At 44.4% G+C, this 17,248-nt stretch overlaps 1 protein-coding gene across 1 annotated transcript in view; it reads left to right on the top strand.

Annotated features, from left to right (window-relative positions):
* The window catches only part of MMP28 (matrix metallopeptidase 28), a 515,249-nt gene that overhangs the window by 279,029 nt on the left and 218,972 nt on the right, over positions 1-17,248 (top strand). Inside the window, exon 5 of the mRNA XM_078679617.1 lies at positions 13,468-13,710. Coding sequence (XP_078535743.1) covers positions 13,468-13,710 — 243 coding nt within the window. The remainder of the gene's footprint in view (positions 1-13,467; positions 13,711-17,248) is intronic.

The raw sequence follows: 17,248 nt of genomic DNA, 5'->3' as shown, positions 1-17,248 counted from the left end.
GTGCTAAACCTGAGGCTCTAGTGGCAGATCTACCTGGCAGAATTATAAATCTTATGAAAACGACGATGCCAGCGTTACGAGTAAATTGGGAAAAGTTAGCAGCATGTAAGCAAAAGAAGGACGAAAGTGTATCTGATTTCTTTACTAGATTTGAAGAGACATTTATAGATCATAGTGGACAGGATATGAGTACGGAAGGTGGGCAAAGATTGTTCGTAGATAAGTTCGTCTTTAACTTACTGCCTGAACTATGTAATAAGTTGAAAGATTCTGAAAGTTCTTGGGCTGTTTCTTCGTCGGCCCAGATATGAGAATAGGGATAAGGACGAAAAAGATAGAGTAGAGAAAAAGACTAAAGACTTAAAGACGAAGGTTCTTTTGCAGCAGGCGTATCCGCCTCGCTCGAATCACTAAGAATCACAGCAACGCCCACAGTTTCAGCAACCTCCGGCATTTCAGAGACCGCAACAGAACATTGGGTATTTTCCTCCGAGCCCACCCTTGGGTTTGAATCAGTGTGCGTATTGTAAGGAGGAAGGTCATTATAAAAATGAGTTCCCTGTGTTACGACAACCTGCGAGCGGTATGCCGGCCCCGACAGGTCGTGGTGGTTTTCAACAAGTGTCAAGGGGTAGAGGACGTGGTGCGTTTCCTCAGAACGAACGTTCCTTTCCCCCACAAAATTCTATGAATTGCTTTGATCAACAGAAAATGGCATCTGGTCAGTCGACTCAATTCTATGCTGATGACTATTATGTTGAGAGTGAGAATGCTGATTATAATGATTGCTAGGACAGCCATGGACAAAGAGAGGGAGTAGTGTCGGTTCCAGTAGATCAGAGTGGGCCTTATGTTGCAGTAGCCACATCGGGTGTGGTAGAGCCTTTTCTTTTGGATACTGGTGCAGCGAAGAGTTCAATCATGCACTCTAAACTCCCTGGCGCACCTTTGTCTGGTTTAACGAATGTCTCGGTAGGATTCTCTGGCGCCCCAGTTCGTAACCCAGTTTCTAGTCCCTTGTCTCTTTCTATAGGGCCTTGTGAGTTGGAAGCACCTCTCATTTTAACGACCGGTTGTGGTGAGAATTTGTTAGGCTTGGATTTGTTGAAAAGGTTGAATGCGACATTGCATTGTTCTCCTTCGGGAGTACAACTTACATTGGGTAAGTAAGTGATCTCTCCGATGTATTTGTCTAAAGATCGGCTTCCACCGGAATTGTGTTCTCTCCCTGATACTCTTTGGGCTACTGGTCCTAATGATGTGGTTCTTTTGGAGATTCCACCTTACGTTGTAACGCTTAAAGCGAATGTCAAATTGCCACGTATTCCCCAATACAGGATTTCGAGTGATGGTGAAAGAGCGCTTTTAGCGATTATTTATGATTTAATTGAGAAAGATGTGATTGAAGAAACGAGAGGTAATGTGTGTAACAGTCCAGTTTTGCCTGTCTTGAAGCGTACTGATTCTTCTCAGCCACCTGTCTACAGGTTTGTGATCGATCTTAGAGAAGTTAATAAGATTGTCCTGCCAGAGTTCCCAGTTGTCCTAGACATTACTGCTTTAGTGACCATGATTCCGGCTTCAGCTGCCTGGTTTTCGGTTATAGATCTGAAGAATGCTTTCTTCAGCATTCCAATTGCTGAGGAGAGTAGAGATATTTTTGGCTTCTCTTTAGGAGGCCGAAGCTTCCGGTTTAAGAGAGCTCCCCAAGGCTATTGTGAAAGTCCTTCTATCTATAGTCAGGCTTTGAAAACTCAACTTTATACTCTTGTGTTGCCTGCTGGTGCTGCTCTTATTCAGTATGTGGATGATCTGTTAGTGGCCGCTGATGATGAGAAAACTTGTAAAGAAGCTACTCTTTCTTTGTTACGACATTTGTCTGACTTGCATCATAAAGTGTCACCTTCAAAGTTGCAGTTTTGTCGCCAAGAAGTGACCTACTTAGGTCATCTCTTGTCGAAGGAGGGAAGAAGGTTGACCCCAGAACAAATTCAAGCGATTGCTCGAATGACTGTGCCAAGTACACAGAGAGAAGTGCGTGCTTTCTTGGGTATCACGTCGTATTGTAGACAGTGGATTCCAAATTTCTCTCTATTAGCGAAACCTCTGTTGGCTTTGACTTGTAAAGATACACAGAATCCTCTTCCGTGGTCGGACGATTGTCAGAAAAGCTTTTCTGAGTTGCGTGATGCATTGTGTTCTGCTCCTGTGTTGGGTACTCCAGACTATAACAAGCCTTTCACGTTGTATGTGCACGAGAGAGAGGGATGTGCGTTGTCAGTGTTGACACAATCTTTTGGGGACAAGCAGCGTCCATGCGCGTATTTTTCATCAACATTAGATCCGGTAGCTAGAGCGTTGCCGAGTTGCTTGAGAGCTACAGCGGCAGCGGCTGTTTCTATCCGACAGTCTGCTGGACTGGTGATGGATAATACGTTGATTGTGATGGTTCCACATGCAGTGGATACTTTATTAAATCGAACCAAGACTCAACACCTTACTAGTGCGAGGTTGTCGGGTTATGAGTTGACGCTTTTGGCTAGTCATGTGCACATCAAGCGGTGCAATGTACTGAATCCAGCGACATTATAGCCTATCTCTGTGGATACAGATGATCAGGAACAGCATGATTGTTTTTTGAGGACGGAAGAGGAAACAAAGGGGAGAGTCGATTTGAAAGACACTCCTCTTTTGGATCCTGATGGTACACTATGGGTTGATGGGTCATGCTATAAGCTCCCGAATGGTGATACGACTGCAGCATATGCCGTAACGACATTATGTACGATTGTTGAAACTGCACAAGTGAGCCATATTTCGACGCAAGCAGCAGAGTTGATTGCATTAACAAGAGCGTGTATTTTATCTTAGGGAAAGAGAGTGAATGTGTACACCGATAGCCAGTACGCGTTTGGTGTTGCTCATAGTTTTGGACGCTTGTGGAAAGAAAGGGGATTCTTGACATCCCATGGGACTAAGATTCAGCATGGACAGTTAGTGAATGAGCTTCTCGAGTCACTTATTTTGCCGAAGCAAGTTGCGATTGTGAAGTGTAGTGCTCATCGGAAGGTTACGGATGATGTTGGCCGTGGTAATGCGTTTGCGGATGAAGTTGCGAAAGACACAGCAAGAAATCTGATGAGTCGAATGTATGTGGCAGGCCCTGCGAGATGGATTGGTGATGTTGGAATGTGCATAGATACGATTGAGAGTGTGAAATCGATACAGGCTGAAGCTACTGAAAGTGAGAAGAATGTTTGGAGAGAAACTACGGGTAGATTGGATTCGACTGGTTGTTGGGTTGGGTTGAATTGTCAGAACACCAAAGATGGATGTTGCCAGATGCGTACGTGTTTGCAGTGGTTACTATGGCACATGGTTTGTCTCACATTAGTGTGAAAGGAATTTGTAAGCGGTTGGCTCCAGTATGGCAGAATGCTGGAATTCCCAAATGTGCTGAGAATGTGGTCAAGAATTGTATGGTGTGTCTGATGTATAATCCTGGCAAGGGAACTCCAACTCCAGCTGGTCACTTTGCGCCTCCGACGTATCCATTCGAGGTTCTGCAATTGGATTTTATCCACATGGAAAGGTGTAACAACCTGAAATACGTCCTTGTAGTTGTTTGTGCTTTTTCTAGATGGGTAGAGGCATACCCCCTAAAAGACAATACGGCCTTGTCCACAGCTAGAGTCTTGCTCAAAGAATATTTCCCTAGGTTCGGATTGCCAAGGATGGTATGGAGTGATAATGGGAGAGAATTTGTGGGGAAGGTTATGAAGAGAGTGTGTGAGGGTTTAGGAATCCAACAGAAGTTCCATGCTGCAAATCACCCCCAATCAGCTGGACTAGTGGAATGTTACAATGGCACTTTGAAGCTAAAGTTAGCCAAAATTCAGGCGAGTTCTGGTCTCCAATGGCCAGATGCTTTGCCGTTGGCACTTTTGTCGACTAGAACTACAGTACATTCCCGGATTGGCTTTAGTCCCTATGAAATTGTTTTTGGCCGTCCGGCGAATGTGTGGGGAGTGCCGAGGCCAGTGAAGTTTAGTGACATCGAATATCCTGTGTTGGTGGACTATTTGTATGATTTGACGGCTAAATTGCGTGTCTTGCATCAACAGGTTCATAACTTGCCACCAGCATCTGTGGATCCAGGTCACACCATCAATACCGGTGACTGGGTCCTAGTGAGGAATTTTCAGCGGACCAAAAACGAGCAGCCCCGCTGGACCAGCCCCCACCAAGTGCTCCTGTCCACAAGAACTTCGGTGAAGGTCTTCGGGAAGAAAAATTGGATCCACGGCGTACATTGTAAGAGGGTGCCTTTACCTCTGCCGTACGACCAGTGGGTACGTGATGGTGTTGGTGATTCAGAGACAGAACGAGTGCCGAAGTTCATGCCGTTTAGCGATGCACATCTAGTATGGACAAATTCTGAACGAGAGGACGACGACATTCTACAAGCAGCTGTACCTCCACATTTGAAATTGGACACCACTGAGCCTGAACTTTTATTTACAGATCAGACAGTGCCTGGTAAAGGCAGTTATAATTTACGACCGAGAAACAATTGACAATGAAAGTTTAATTTTTTTTTCTCCTCCTTTTTCAGAACTGCACTCTCTCATCCAAGAAACTGTTTTGGCCTATTTTTCTTTTTCGAGCTGCCATCCGAGCTCAGCTGTAGGGTCGCGGTATAAAGACTTGAGATTGCAGGCCATAGACACAAGGTCGACGGTTCTGGTTGGTTTCAGGGCGTTCCCTGGACTGACAGACGCATTCCTTGGCAGAAGAAAACCAACTGCCGCGAACAGCACGGTTAGAGGATGGAGTTTCCTGGGACCGAGAGAACTGCTGAGAGAAAGAACTCTAAAAGGAAACTGTGTAAATAAATGTACAGCAAATGTTTCCTGATAACGTGTATCCTGATGTTTTTAAGCATGACGTTAGCATTGGCGGGTGGGATTGTTTTCGCCACCCAATTGACTTCTGCACCCACCTCCCAACCTATGTCTTATTCTACTGCTACTTCTGTGCATTCTTTTCATGTCTTACCTGAACACGAGCAGATTAGGTCAGAATTTGTACATAACACATTCATACAGCTACTACACCAGCATCAGTTGGTAGTGAACATTACTAATTGTTGGGTGTGTGGTCTTATGCCACATACTACAGGTAGAGTTGTTCCTTATCTGATTTTACCGTTTAGTCAGAATGGGTCGATATGGGCTATTCGGACTATGTTCATTTACGCCCTGGAAGTTTATCCTCTGCATTCCATGAGGAATAACTTAAGTAATCAAGCCTTGGTGAAGGGAGTTATGAATATGAGTAGAGATATCGAAACGTATGAGACTATTCCCAAGGATGAGTTACTAGCATATGTTGGTTGGAATGCAACCGGATATATTGTATTAGTCTGGGTGAGAAGCAGAGACGAAAAAGGTCACCTCCGATTTGGATTGTACCCCATCGTGGTCATTTTTGTCTGCAAGGGAAAGGCAAGAATCAGAGAGCTCAGTTAGGGAAGAGTATTTGTACTCAGACGTAGGTCTTTGCATCCCAAACTTCCCCACCGTTTTTAGCAGCTAAGGGCACATATTTTGTCTGCTATGATAGAGCATATACATGGTTGCCCCCTGATTTTTCGGGAACATGTTATGTTGCATATTTGTTGCCTCCTACGTACACTGCTGCCGTAGATTACCACGGAACAAGAGTCGTTAGGGGTGTCTTCAGTAAGGAAGATACCACTGGACAAGAAGTGGGAGACTTTTTCAAGGGTTTCCTACCGTTCTGGGGACCTATGGCAAACAGTAGAAACTTACGGCAATTAACGAGAGTGGTTGAATCCACCATAAATGAAACTGCCGGTGCCCTTAGTAATCTGACCGCTAAGCTTCAAGCGGATCGCCTTATGACGTTACAGAATCGAATGGTTTTAGACGTCATACTTGCAGATCGAGGTGGGGTATGTAAAGTGATCCAATCGAGTTGCTGCGTTTTCATACCAGACAATGCTCCTACAGTATACCAGGCCATTTCTAAGTTACATAAGATCTCTGAGTCTATAAATGTGGATAAAGGAGATTGGTCGTTGATTGGATGGTTTTGGGAACTGTTATCGACCTGGGGCTGGAAGATTCTGATGATCATTGGGATGGCTTTAGCGATTCTTTTCCTGTTCTGTCTTTGTGTGCAGTGCGCTTCTGCTATATGTGGCCTCTGTGCTACTACGTGTGCAAGGAGACCTGTCCCAAGAGAGGTACTAAGTAATAGGATTATGCTCCAGCAACATCTTGATGATCTGATGAATATAGACCTGGATTCAGATTGATGTGAGTTTAGGTTATTGCCTATGTAAGGGCAAAAGGAGGGTCTGAGGTTCCGTGAATTCTGAACCCGTTCCATAAAGGTCATGGTTTCGTTATGAATTTGATATTAGCGAACCGTAATTAGTTAGTGCGGCAAGTATGAGTGTTTTCGTCATGTTAGACTGATGGATTCACTACGTATTTAGGGGTTTCGTTCTGAACCCTTGGGTTCCATTTTGTGTATGGCAGCCATTTTGTGGTTGCCCTCACATAGGCCGATGACTGTGGCTGAACGAGTCTTTTAAGTACATGTACACCTTAGCTCCAGTTCGTGCTGACTCCTGTTTGACCTGAGTGAACTGACCCGGTTGCCTGAAACTGACCTTGTTAAACCAGTTCCTGCCCTTTAGCTGATCAAGATTAAGGATCAGAGCACAGGACATCATAAACTTTTATTGCACACAAATATGCCTTATTCTACTCTCACCTGTTTCTGCTCCTTTCTTTATGGTCTATTTACGATTGGGATGTGCCTTTTTTATTATGGGTTCGTTCGACCTGTCTAAAGAAGAATGTTGGGTTTGAACGATGATTGATCATGGGCTGGGCAACTGAAAAGTGGGTTTTACTGTCATGCGATACCTCTGCTGTGGATACATGTGATTGGACAGTTTGTAAATGTTAGGTATTTGTCTGGAATGTGATTTTTGGCATAAAAAGGGATGACTTGCTTTGTAAAATTGAGCAGTCTCCTGAGAACTCATACCGTGATGACTTCTAGGACTTCTGTTACTGGCTGCAGTCAATAAATTCGATCGTTGACGTCACCACGAAGAGTCCCGTGTCTCTGTATTCTAAGACAGGTGAACCCAAAGACTTTAGGCGTGCCCCTGGTGCCGCTGGGTCTTAAATAACCCGGTTCTTCAGAAGCTATTGTTGACTTTCAGCACAAAGTGCATTGCCTCTGCTGATAGCTGTGTGATGGCCTCTACATGCACCTTTAGCTGGTTGCGATAAATGATCGCTTTTCCCCACCAATATTCCCTGCCCTATCCTGACTGGATACTGAATAACCCGATTGAAGGTCGATATTCCAATCCGGGGCAGATGATTGGTTGATCCATGTCTCAGTTAGGAATATTAAATCAGGGGTAGAATCCTGCAGTAGGCATTCTAGCTGATACTTGTGTTTGCTCAATGAGTGCATATTTAGCAGTAAGTAGTGGAGTGGCTGATCACACATCGTCCCCCCTTACAGTTTAGCTGGCTAGCATCTGCAAGTGAGCTATCGGTGCTCAAAGAGACTGCCCGGACTTTTGTTTCCCCCTTCATTGTGTCCCCCCTTCTATTAGTGTTCTCACAGCTAGAAAGGTGGGTGTTTGCTACCGTAGTCTCCCCAAACTCACAGCTGGCACACTTGAACTCTTCACCCCCCCCCTCATATTATGAAAGTCTGGAGAGGAACACTCACCTCCCCTCAGCGCCAGTAACTGACTTCTCATATATACCTGAGACCGAAAACTGGCAGGGTCCCTGGTGCTGGACACACTCCGAGCTCAGACGGGCTTGCCTTTGGCGCGCGCGCCAGCTTGGTCTTTATAGCCCTGCGTGAAAGACAATACCGCTGACCCAGCAAACAAAGGTGGCCCGCTCTTACTTGGGACTGTGGGTCACGGATGCGGTGCAATTACGTATTGCAGTTTAAACAGAGGTGATGTGCAAATATACGTTTTTTTAAAAACCCAATTCCAGCATGTAAAAACAACGCTAAAATGCCATTAAGCGTGCCGCGCTCTGCTGCAAAGCGTGTAGACGCTAGACATCTCCTATCCCACGCTGCGCGCTCGGGCCAGCATGGTCTTTATAGCCCTGAGTGAAAGACTATACCGCTGACCCACAAAACCTGCTCTTACAGACGTGGACCGTGGGTCATTGATGCGGTGCAATTACTTATTGCAGTTTAAACAGAGGTCACAATTAAGATGATGTGCTAATGTAGTTTTTATTAAAAACACAATTCCAGCATGTAAAAATGTTCTTTCAATGGTTACAATGCAATGGTCTCGGCAATATTATAGGTAGAGCTATTGGTATTGCTTTTTTTAAATTTTTTTTATCCCTAAAGAAATGGCATTGTCATTTCTGTTGGCATTAGCGTAATATTTTGCATATTTGATACCTATTGCATTAGCAGAGAGAGAGTGAGGTAGTGAGAGAGTGAGGTAGTGAGATAGAGTGAGTGAAGTATTGAAACAGTGATGTAGTGAGGGAGAGGGATGTTGTGAGGTAGTCCGATGTAAGCAGAGAGTGATGTTGTGATGTAGTGAGATAGAGAGAGGGGTAGTGAAAGACAGTGAAAGTGAGTTAGTGAGATAGAAAGAGTGAGGTAGAGAGATAGAGATATAGAGAGTGAGTGATGTAGTGAGAGAGAGAGTGAAGTTGTGATGTTGTGAGAGAGAGAGTGAGATAGTGAGAGAGTGAGGTAGTGATGTTTTTAGAGAGAAGTTGTGAGATAGTGATATAGAGGGGAGTAGTGATGTATAGAGAGTTATGTAGTGAGAGAGAGTGAGGTAGATAGAGTGAGGTAGTGAGAGACAGAGAGAGTGAGGTAGTGAAAGAGTGAGTTAGTGAGGGAGAGGGATTTTGTGAGGTAGTGAGATAGAAACAGTGAGTGATGTTGTGACATAGTGAGATAGAGAAAGATTGAGGTAGTGAAAGAGAGAGGGAAAGTGACTTAGTGAGATAGAAAGAGAGAGAGTGAGTTAGTGAGATAGAGAGTGATGTAGTGAGTTGGAGAGAGAGAGTGAAGTTGTGAGGTAGTGAGATAGAGAGTGAGTTAGCGAGAGAGTGATGTAGTGAATTTTTGAGGGAGTGAGTTGTGTTATAGTGAGGTAGTGAGAGTGATATCGAAATAGATAGAGTGATGTTAGGGAGAGAGTTAGGGAGAGAGAGAGTGAGATAGTGTTATAGATATATTTTGAGTATTGATGTAGTGAGTTTTTTTGTGAGAGAGTGAAGTAGATAGAGAGTGAGGTAGTGAAAGAATGAGGTAGTGAGGGTGAGATTTGTTGTGATGTATTGAGATAGAAACAGAGTGATGTTGTGAAGTAGTGAGCTAGAGAGAGTGAGGTAGTGAATGAGAGAGTGAAAGTGAGTTAGTGTATTTGAGAGAGAGAGAGAGAGTGAGGTAGTGAGATAGAGAGTGAAGTTGTGAGGTAGTGAGAGAGTGATGTAGTGAACTTTAGAGAGTGTGTCGTGATATAGTGAGGTAGTGAGAGAGAGATAGTGAGATAGAAATAGATAGAGTGAGGTAGTGATGTAGAGAGAGTGAGGTAGTGAGATAGAGAGAGAGTGAAGTAGTGAGAGAGAATGAAGTTGTGAAGTAGTGTGTTAGAGAGAGAGATATTTACTGTGGTAGTGATATTGTGATGCTGTGAGAAAGAGAGAGTTGAGTAGTGAGGTAGAGAGTGAGGTAGAGAGAGAGTGATTTAGTGAGAGATAGTGTAGTAGTGTGAGAGATAGTGAGGTAGTGAGAGAGATAGTGAGTTAGTGAGGTAGTGAGAGAGAGTTAGGGAGAGAGCGAGCCAACCCCATACACATACAGACCCACCCACACAGAGCCACACACATACAAAGTGTATCACGCAGACAAACCTACAGAGCCACACATACAGAGTCAGCTGGACACACATAGAGAGCTATGCACACAAATATAGAGAGCTACAGACATCCACATACATAGCCACTGACTTCCACATAGAGAGCTAATCACAGACATAGTCACCACGGGCCACGTTGGACCAAGAAAAGAGAGAATAACCATAAGATTAGCAAAAAAAAAAAAAATGCTTACCTCTAAACGAAAACAACAACAACATACATACCTGTCTGAACAACTTCGTGCACAGTAGTGCACACGGCTGCAGGGCGACGCCACGAGCCATGTTGGACCTAGAAAAGAGAGAAAAAACATTAGATTAGTAAAATCGAAAAGATAGCTTACCTCAAACTGCAAAAGAGCCGCATATCGGAACCACTCCGTGCACAGCGGTGCACATCGCTGCAGGGAGACGCCACGGGCCACGTTGGACCTAGAAAAGAGAGAATAAACATAAGATTAGCAAAAAAAAACAAAATGGCTTACCTCTAAACGAAAACAACAACAACATACATACCCGTCTGAACAACTTCGTGCACAGTAGTGCACACGGCTGCAGGGAGACGCCACAAGCCATGTTGGACCTAGAAAAGCGAGAAAAAACATTAGATTAGTAAAATCGAAAAGATAGCTTACCTCAAACTGCAAAAGAGCCGCGTATCGGAACCACTCCGTGCACAGCGGTGCACATCGCTACAGGGAGACGCCACGAGCCATGTTGGACCTAGAAAAGAGAGAAAAAACATTAGATTAGTAAAATCGAAAAGATAGCTTACCTCAAACTGCAAAAGAGCCGCATATCGGGTGCACATCGCTGCAGGGAGATGCCACGGGCCATGTTGGACCTAGAAAAGAGAGAATAAACATAAGATTAGCAAAAAAAAAGCTTACATTAAAAGAAAAACAAGCAAGCATACATACCGTCGGAAGAAGTATTCAGCGACTTCTTGCAGAGACGATCAGCGCAAAATGGCATTTTCAATACTACGCCCATTTTCGGAGTTGGGGGCGTGGTTTTGAGGTTCTGAGTGACAGACAACGTCACTGTCTAAAGAACAGCAAAACTTACGCCCCCAAATCCGAAAAAGACGGGGCTAAATCGGAGTGACGCATCTCTCCTCCAATGGCTGGCCTCCGTTTAGGAAGCCAGCCAATGGAGGAGAGACGGGGCAGGGAGGCGGGTTCTACAGCGCTACTAAGAGACATTAAATCTCCAACCCCAGACTGCGCAAGCGCAGCCTTTAGGTCCTCGACCTAAATACCACTCAAATTATGCTTAGGACTGAAAGCCATTACTGGAACATTTAGTCATGCTAGCCATAACTCGCCCACTAAATGTAATGCTCATGACCTCAGCTGTATGTATTTAATTAAATGATGTTATATAGATTTGTAAAGCACAACAACTAATCACCTGAGGGATATCCAAGGCCTGGAGCAGTTGTGAAGGTCGTCAGCATTGTGTTTATGTAGTTCTTGGTGTATAATTATTGCGAGGTTATAAGGATTGTGTTTGGTGTGTGAGTTGGATATACGTAGTAGGAGTTGGCTGTTGAGCCTGCCAGGTCTTCGCCCAACCTGTGGCATTGTCCAACCCAGCTGTAGCCAGGCCATGCGCTCTGGATATGGCCTTTGACAGTGCGCTGTAGAGATTAGTTGCAGGGTTTGATCTTTGACGATCATGTAAGGATTTGTAGATTCTTGCAAAACTCTGGTATTGCACACCTTATTTGGGGAATTTCAGGACTATTCTGTGTTCACTGTACTACAACCAACCTTTAATGGTGAGTTTTCAGTGACTATAGATATCTACACAACAAAACATAATACCTTGCATGCAAAGTTGTGATGTTATGGTACACGCCATGTAGTGACGTCTGAAGTCGTGGCCACAGTGTAATGACTGTTGGTGTACTTACATTTGATGTAGTGACAAACCATCCTTTGAATTAAGGCATGTTTTTCCGTTTAAGTTTTCTTCCTTAGCTCATATTGATTCCATTCCTTAGGCGAAGGAGCCTAACTAACAAATGATAAAAGGTAAAAGATTTATCCTATTGATTGTAGTCAGTCCAGTCGATGGAAATTGTTCAACCTAACCGTGCAGGTCAGCGCTGATAAGAACATAATATCACTAGATGGGCCAGTGCCTGAAAAAGTGACTTTCATCACGCCATTGTTTAGTGACCACTAATATATATCAATTTGAACTTTGTAATCTTGCCAATTGGGACATTTCCTTGTCATCCTACGCTATTATTTGCAGAGCCTATGGCAAAAATATGTAGTCTTTCTCGGACCTGTAAGGGGCTGAGTTCACAAAGGACCTCCTCGCTCGTGTCGGAGGCCCCGCAGTGTACCGGACTCCTGGCGGTACCTCTGAAATCAGATACTGCAGTTCAGCCCCTAGTGCAGTCCTAGTGCGGGACCCTTTGACTTCATGGCGTTGTCACTAGATTTGGCATTTACAGCCTCTGCTTCCAGTCATTCTGTAGAATGCAGCTTAGATGAAACCTACATTCAGGGTCACCTCTGGAAAGTCACTAAAAGTCTTACAAGACGGATGGAGGCAGAGGAGCCAATATTTACATTACAAATGTTAACCAACATACCTTAACTACCGGGTTGATTATCAGTTTCCTGGGCTGTATGTATCGGCAACTAGTATTCTGAATTGGTAATTACAAGGAAAAGTAGCTACAAGCCAACCAGTAAGGAATCCGTTAGATTGGCCTGAAATCGACTGGAGGAACGATTGTTGCCCTTCTGAGTAACCATGTGTATTAGCTATACCTACCTAAAGCACATTCATATGAAATTGCTTAATAATCGTCATCCCTCTAGTGTGGCAAAAGAAACTGCCACGTTCAATGAGGTCTTGCACCTTTTATTCTGGTCCTGTTTAGCTAGACTGTTGCCAGTTGATGCATTGCAGTTTTTTCACTAAATGTTGGAATGGGCTCAGAAAGTATTATATCTTTGAGTTTTCTTTTTTTCTTTTTACAATATTTAATAATACCAGACCTGTTTTTTCCATCTGTTTCCCGTATATGGAACAGCATCCTAGGCGACATAAGAACTGCGCCTGCTCCCTATTATTCTAAAAGGAGCTGAAAACTAATCACTTCAGAGAACACTAATAGCAATGCTCACAGATCAATATTCTACCTCTTTGTAAGTGTTAGTGAATTCTTGTGTAAATATTAACTCGTGTTGCATACCAGCTTTGGCACTGGCCTTATTTATATTGTATTTGTTTATTTTATGCTGACTATGTAACAAATTTATGACTTAACTTTCCTATTAAATTGTAACTGTTTTTTAAGGATCTATTTTCACCTTATTGAATATGGTATTGCCAGAACGGAACATGTAATATGCAAATCTGATGCTACTACATCACCTAGATGTGCCACATTCTTAATAATGAATCGATGTGTAGCTCTGCAAAAACGCGCTTGCCTTATGCCATGTTCTGTTGCCTTGAAGGTGGCGCACTGGCTCATGCCTTCTTTCCACGCCGAGGTGAAGCACACTTTGATAACGACGAGCGCTGGGCCCTGAACAGCAAGGGCCGGAACCTCTTTATTGTGATGGTTCATGAAATTGGACACACACTGGGTCTGGAGCACTCGCCTGTGAAGAGTGCCCTGATGTCCCCATACTACAAGAAACTGGGAAAGAACTTTGTGCTGAGCTTTGATGACATCATAGCCATACAGAACCTGTACGGTGAGTTTCTACAGAGCAAGTATTTAATGTGTTAAATGTATACGTGGGGGGGAAGTCCTGCATTGTATGCGGTCTTGGGTCTGTGGGTCCCATTACGTGTTGGGATGGAGCAGAACACGTGGGTGCTATATGGCATCACCCAGGCACAAGAGGCCCTGTCCTACATCGGCATTCAAGCTGCTTGAAATTCCGGCTAGTGAAATCATTTGTTCAGACAAAGCCCGTCCATCCCTGGACTTTGTCCAGCCCTCCCCACGTCGCCGATAGTGCCTACAATGTCCCCTCTGCCAGTTCACAGCTTCTACTGCCCACTTCCTGCGTCCCACCCCGCACAGGCCATTCCGTTCTGCAGATTTGTCTTCAGAATAAAGACACCACCTGCAGAAGTGGCCTAGTAAATCCGGCTCCGCTAGTTATTACCCATTCTAGGGACTAGAAGAACTACAAGTAACCCGATATAGGTGTTGGAATACCGACCAAAATAATTATTTCCGGCCTCAAGGTGTCCCTGTGGTGTCTGTGGGGTCCGTCCCACTCGTCATTCGGGGCAGTCATTGTGCAAAGTTCCTCGTTTGTGCACACTATTCAGAAAGTAATTTCATGTTAAAGCTAATTACATGTCATGCAAAAATGTGAATACACTAATTTGATTTGGCTGCTTGTATCTATACTTCTATAATTAGCATCAGTTCTGTTTAGACTTTTTATTAAATCAACTTCACTTCTTAAATGTTCACTGTCTGAGAGAAAAGAAAAATATATGTTGCCTAGCAATAAATATTCATGTAACCAAATGCAAAGCACTATCCTCGCTGTTTAATTAATGATGCTTTTAGACAATAAAAAGTTGAAATGAAAGTTTTCCTTTGAGTCTCTGTCACCAAAGATCTAGTGTCCAACTACTTTGATATAGAGGCTGCATTTGACCCTTGCTCCAGGGTCCTATTTGGTATTTCGATAGGCAAAGTAAGAGGCCTAAGGGGAAGTCTAATTTTGGTCAGTTACCATTATGGTTGGTGATATGTATATATGGAGAAGCAACATTTCCTTCTCAAGTGCCTTTTGATTCAGGATCTAATTTCTGGTATTTCCAAAGCATTCTCGCCTCCTCCATTGCGGAAACCTCTTGCTTTTTGCAAACATTGTATATATTGAAGAAGTCTGAGGCAGATTCCTTTCATCTCATTTACTTCTATTTTCTTCCACGTTGAAGTCAAGTATGTCAATATTGAAAAACTCAATTTTAGATTGTGCTCAAAGCACACAGGCCTGAAAAGAAAGTCACTGTTCCAGGACTGTTTACAGGAAGCTAGAAGACGGGAGCGTCTCTGGCACTCCAGTTGGGATCTTGGGGACAAGGAAGCCCATAAGATCCTGATAAGGAAATATAAGCTGGAAGTAATAAGAACAAAACAAGAATATTTTACGGCTCTTACTACCTCTCTCTCCTCTCCAAAAGAGCTATTTAGGATAGTGGACTCCCTCACCACTCTTCAGACTCCTGACCCGGTTATTGCTTCACAGGAACTCTGTGATAGCATAGCCTCTTTCTTTCAGACCAAAATCTCGGACATCTATTCCGGCTTGGAATTGCAGAGATCTCTCACCTCTGAGCCTCCTGCCCCCGCTGATTTGGTCCCTGCTCCTTCGGAGAAACTTTCGTTGGGAAGCATGGAATTTTTCCCTCCTCTCTCTTTACAGGATCTAGAGACTCTTCTTAATAAAACCAAATCCGGCTCCCCCCTAGATGCCTGTCCACTTAAGATCCTGAAGCAGTGTAGAGAATCCCTCTTGCCCCCTCTTGTTGACATCATGAATAGGGCTATGAGGGATGGCATTTTTCCTCAACAGTGGAAAAATGCGGTTGTTAAACCCTTACTCAAGAAACCTTCTCTTGATCCTGGGGTATTCAAGAACTTTCGCCCCATCTCACTGCTCCCGGCTCCTGCGAAGATGTTAGAAACTCATCTAAATAAACATCTTGCCGCCTTCGTGGAAAGTTCGGGCTGTTTGGATCTTTCCCAGCACGCTTTCAGGAGGGAGCACAGCACTGAATCTGCCCAGACCATAGTGGTCGACAATATCCGCACACGTGTGGATAAGGGTCAGACCTCCCTCCTGATCCTTTTAGACCTTACGGCGGCCTTTGACACCCTTTCTCCATCAGTTTTAACATCTCGTCTGGGGGAGATCGGGGTTCAGGGGACGGCCCTCAGGCTACTCACCTCTTTCCTCGATCAACGAGAGCAAAGAGTGATGCTGGGCAAATTTCTATCTCCATTCCTGTCTGTGCAATGTGGGGTCCCTCAGGGATCGGCGTTAAGTCTGACCCTCTTTAACATTTATGTGACCCCCCTAGCCAGACTAATTAGATCTTTTGGGATGGAGGTAGTTTCATATGCGGATGACACTCAGATCCTCGTCTCTCTCTCCCAGTCAGTAATCTCGACTGCCTCCAACTTTAGATCTTGCATGGAGGCAGTCATGCAATGGATGATATATAATTCATTGAAACTGAACGGGGAGAAGACAGAGGTGATGGTGTTCGGAGGTAAGGAGGAGATATGGTCAGCCGATTGGTGGCCAAGCTCACTGGGTGTCTGCCCGACTCCTGCCCCTTCCGCTAAAAACCTTGGGGTCATTATTGATCCCACCCTCACTATGTGCAAACAGGTTAACAGAACTGGACCTACCTGTTGGGGTATCATTCACATACTGAGGAGGATCAGGCACTACCTCTCACAGCAGGCAAGGAAACAACTTGCTGTTGCCTTGGTTGGTTCGCGTCTGGACTACTGCAATGCGCCCTATGCGGGTCTGAACAAAAACCTGCTGCAGCGCTTGCAGGTGGTCCAGAACGCAGCGGCGAGGTTTGTCCTCGATCTACCTCGGCGCACCTCGGCTACCTCTGCCAGAAAATCACTTCTCTGGCTTCCTATAGAGGACCGAATAGTGTTTAAGACCATGTGCTTGACCTACAGGGCCTTAGCAAAAAGCAGCCCTACGGGAATAGGTTCCATTCTGTCCCGCTATAGCCCCGGCAGGGACCTGCGCTCCTCGAACAGACTCCTTCTTTCAGTCCCCCGTATTCGGAGAGCCAGATGGGGTGGTAAAGCTTTTTCTAATCTGGCTCCCAAGTGGTGAAACGCCCTCCCCCTGGAACTAAGGTCCCTTCCTACTCTTCAGCTTTTTAGGAATGCTCTTAAAACCCATCTCTTTGTGCGGACATACCTATAGTTGTGCCCTGCCCTTTTTTTTTGCTCTGTTTTGGTAGGCGCCTTGACACCTTCGGGTTTTAGTAGCGCAATACAAATTGCCCTCATTCATTCATTCATTCCTGATCTGTGCTCTAGCTTTCCCGCTGTAACCAGTATCAGAAAGAACGCTTATTAAATGGTTTCATTCAGGTATTTTTATAACTGGGGATATGGGAATACTTTTCCAGAAGAGTTCATCTGAAAAATATCAATACTCACAGTTACAATTAGGACAAGATAATTTATGACATACATTTCCTATTTCTGACAGTCAGAGAATT

Source organism: Lissotriton helveticus, chromosome 3_1 (genome assembly GCF_964261635.1).
Source record: "Lissotriton helveticus chromosome 3_1, aLisHel1.1, whole genome shotgun sequence".
NCBI classification, from domain to species: Eukaryota; Metazoa; Chordata; class Amphibia; order Caudata; family Salamandridae; genus Lissotriton; species Lissotriton helveticus.
Note: the sequence above shows the minus strand (reverse complement) of the source record. Positions and strands in the feature narration are given on the sequence as shown.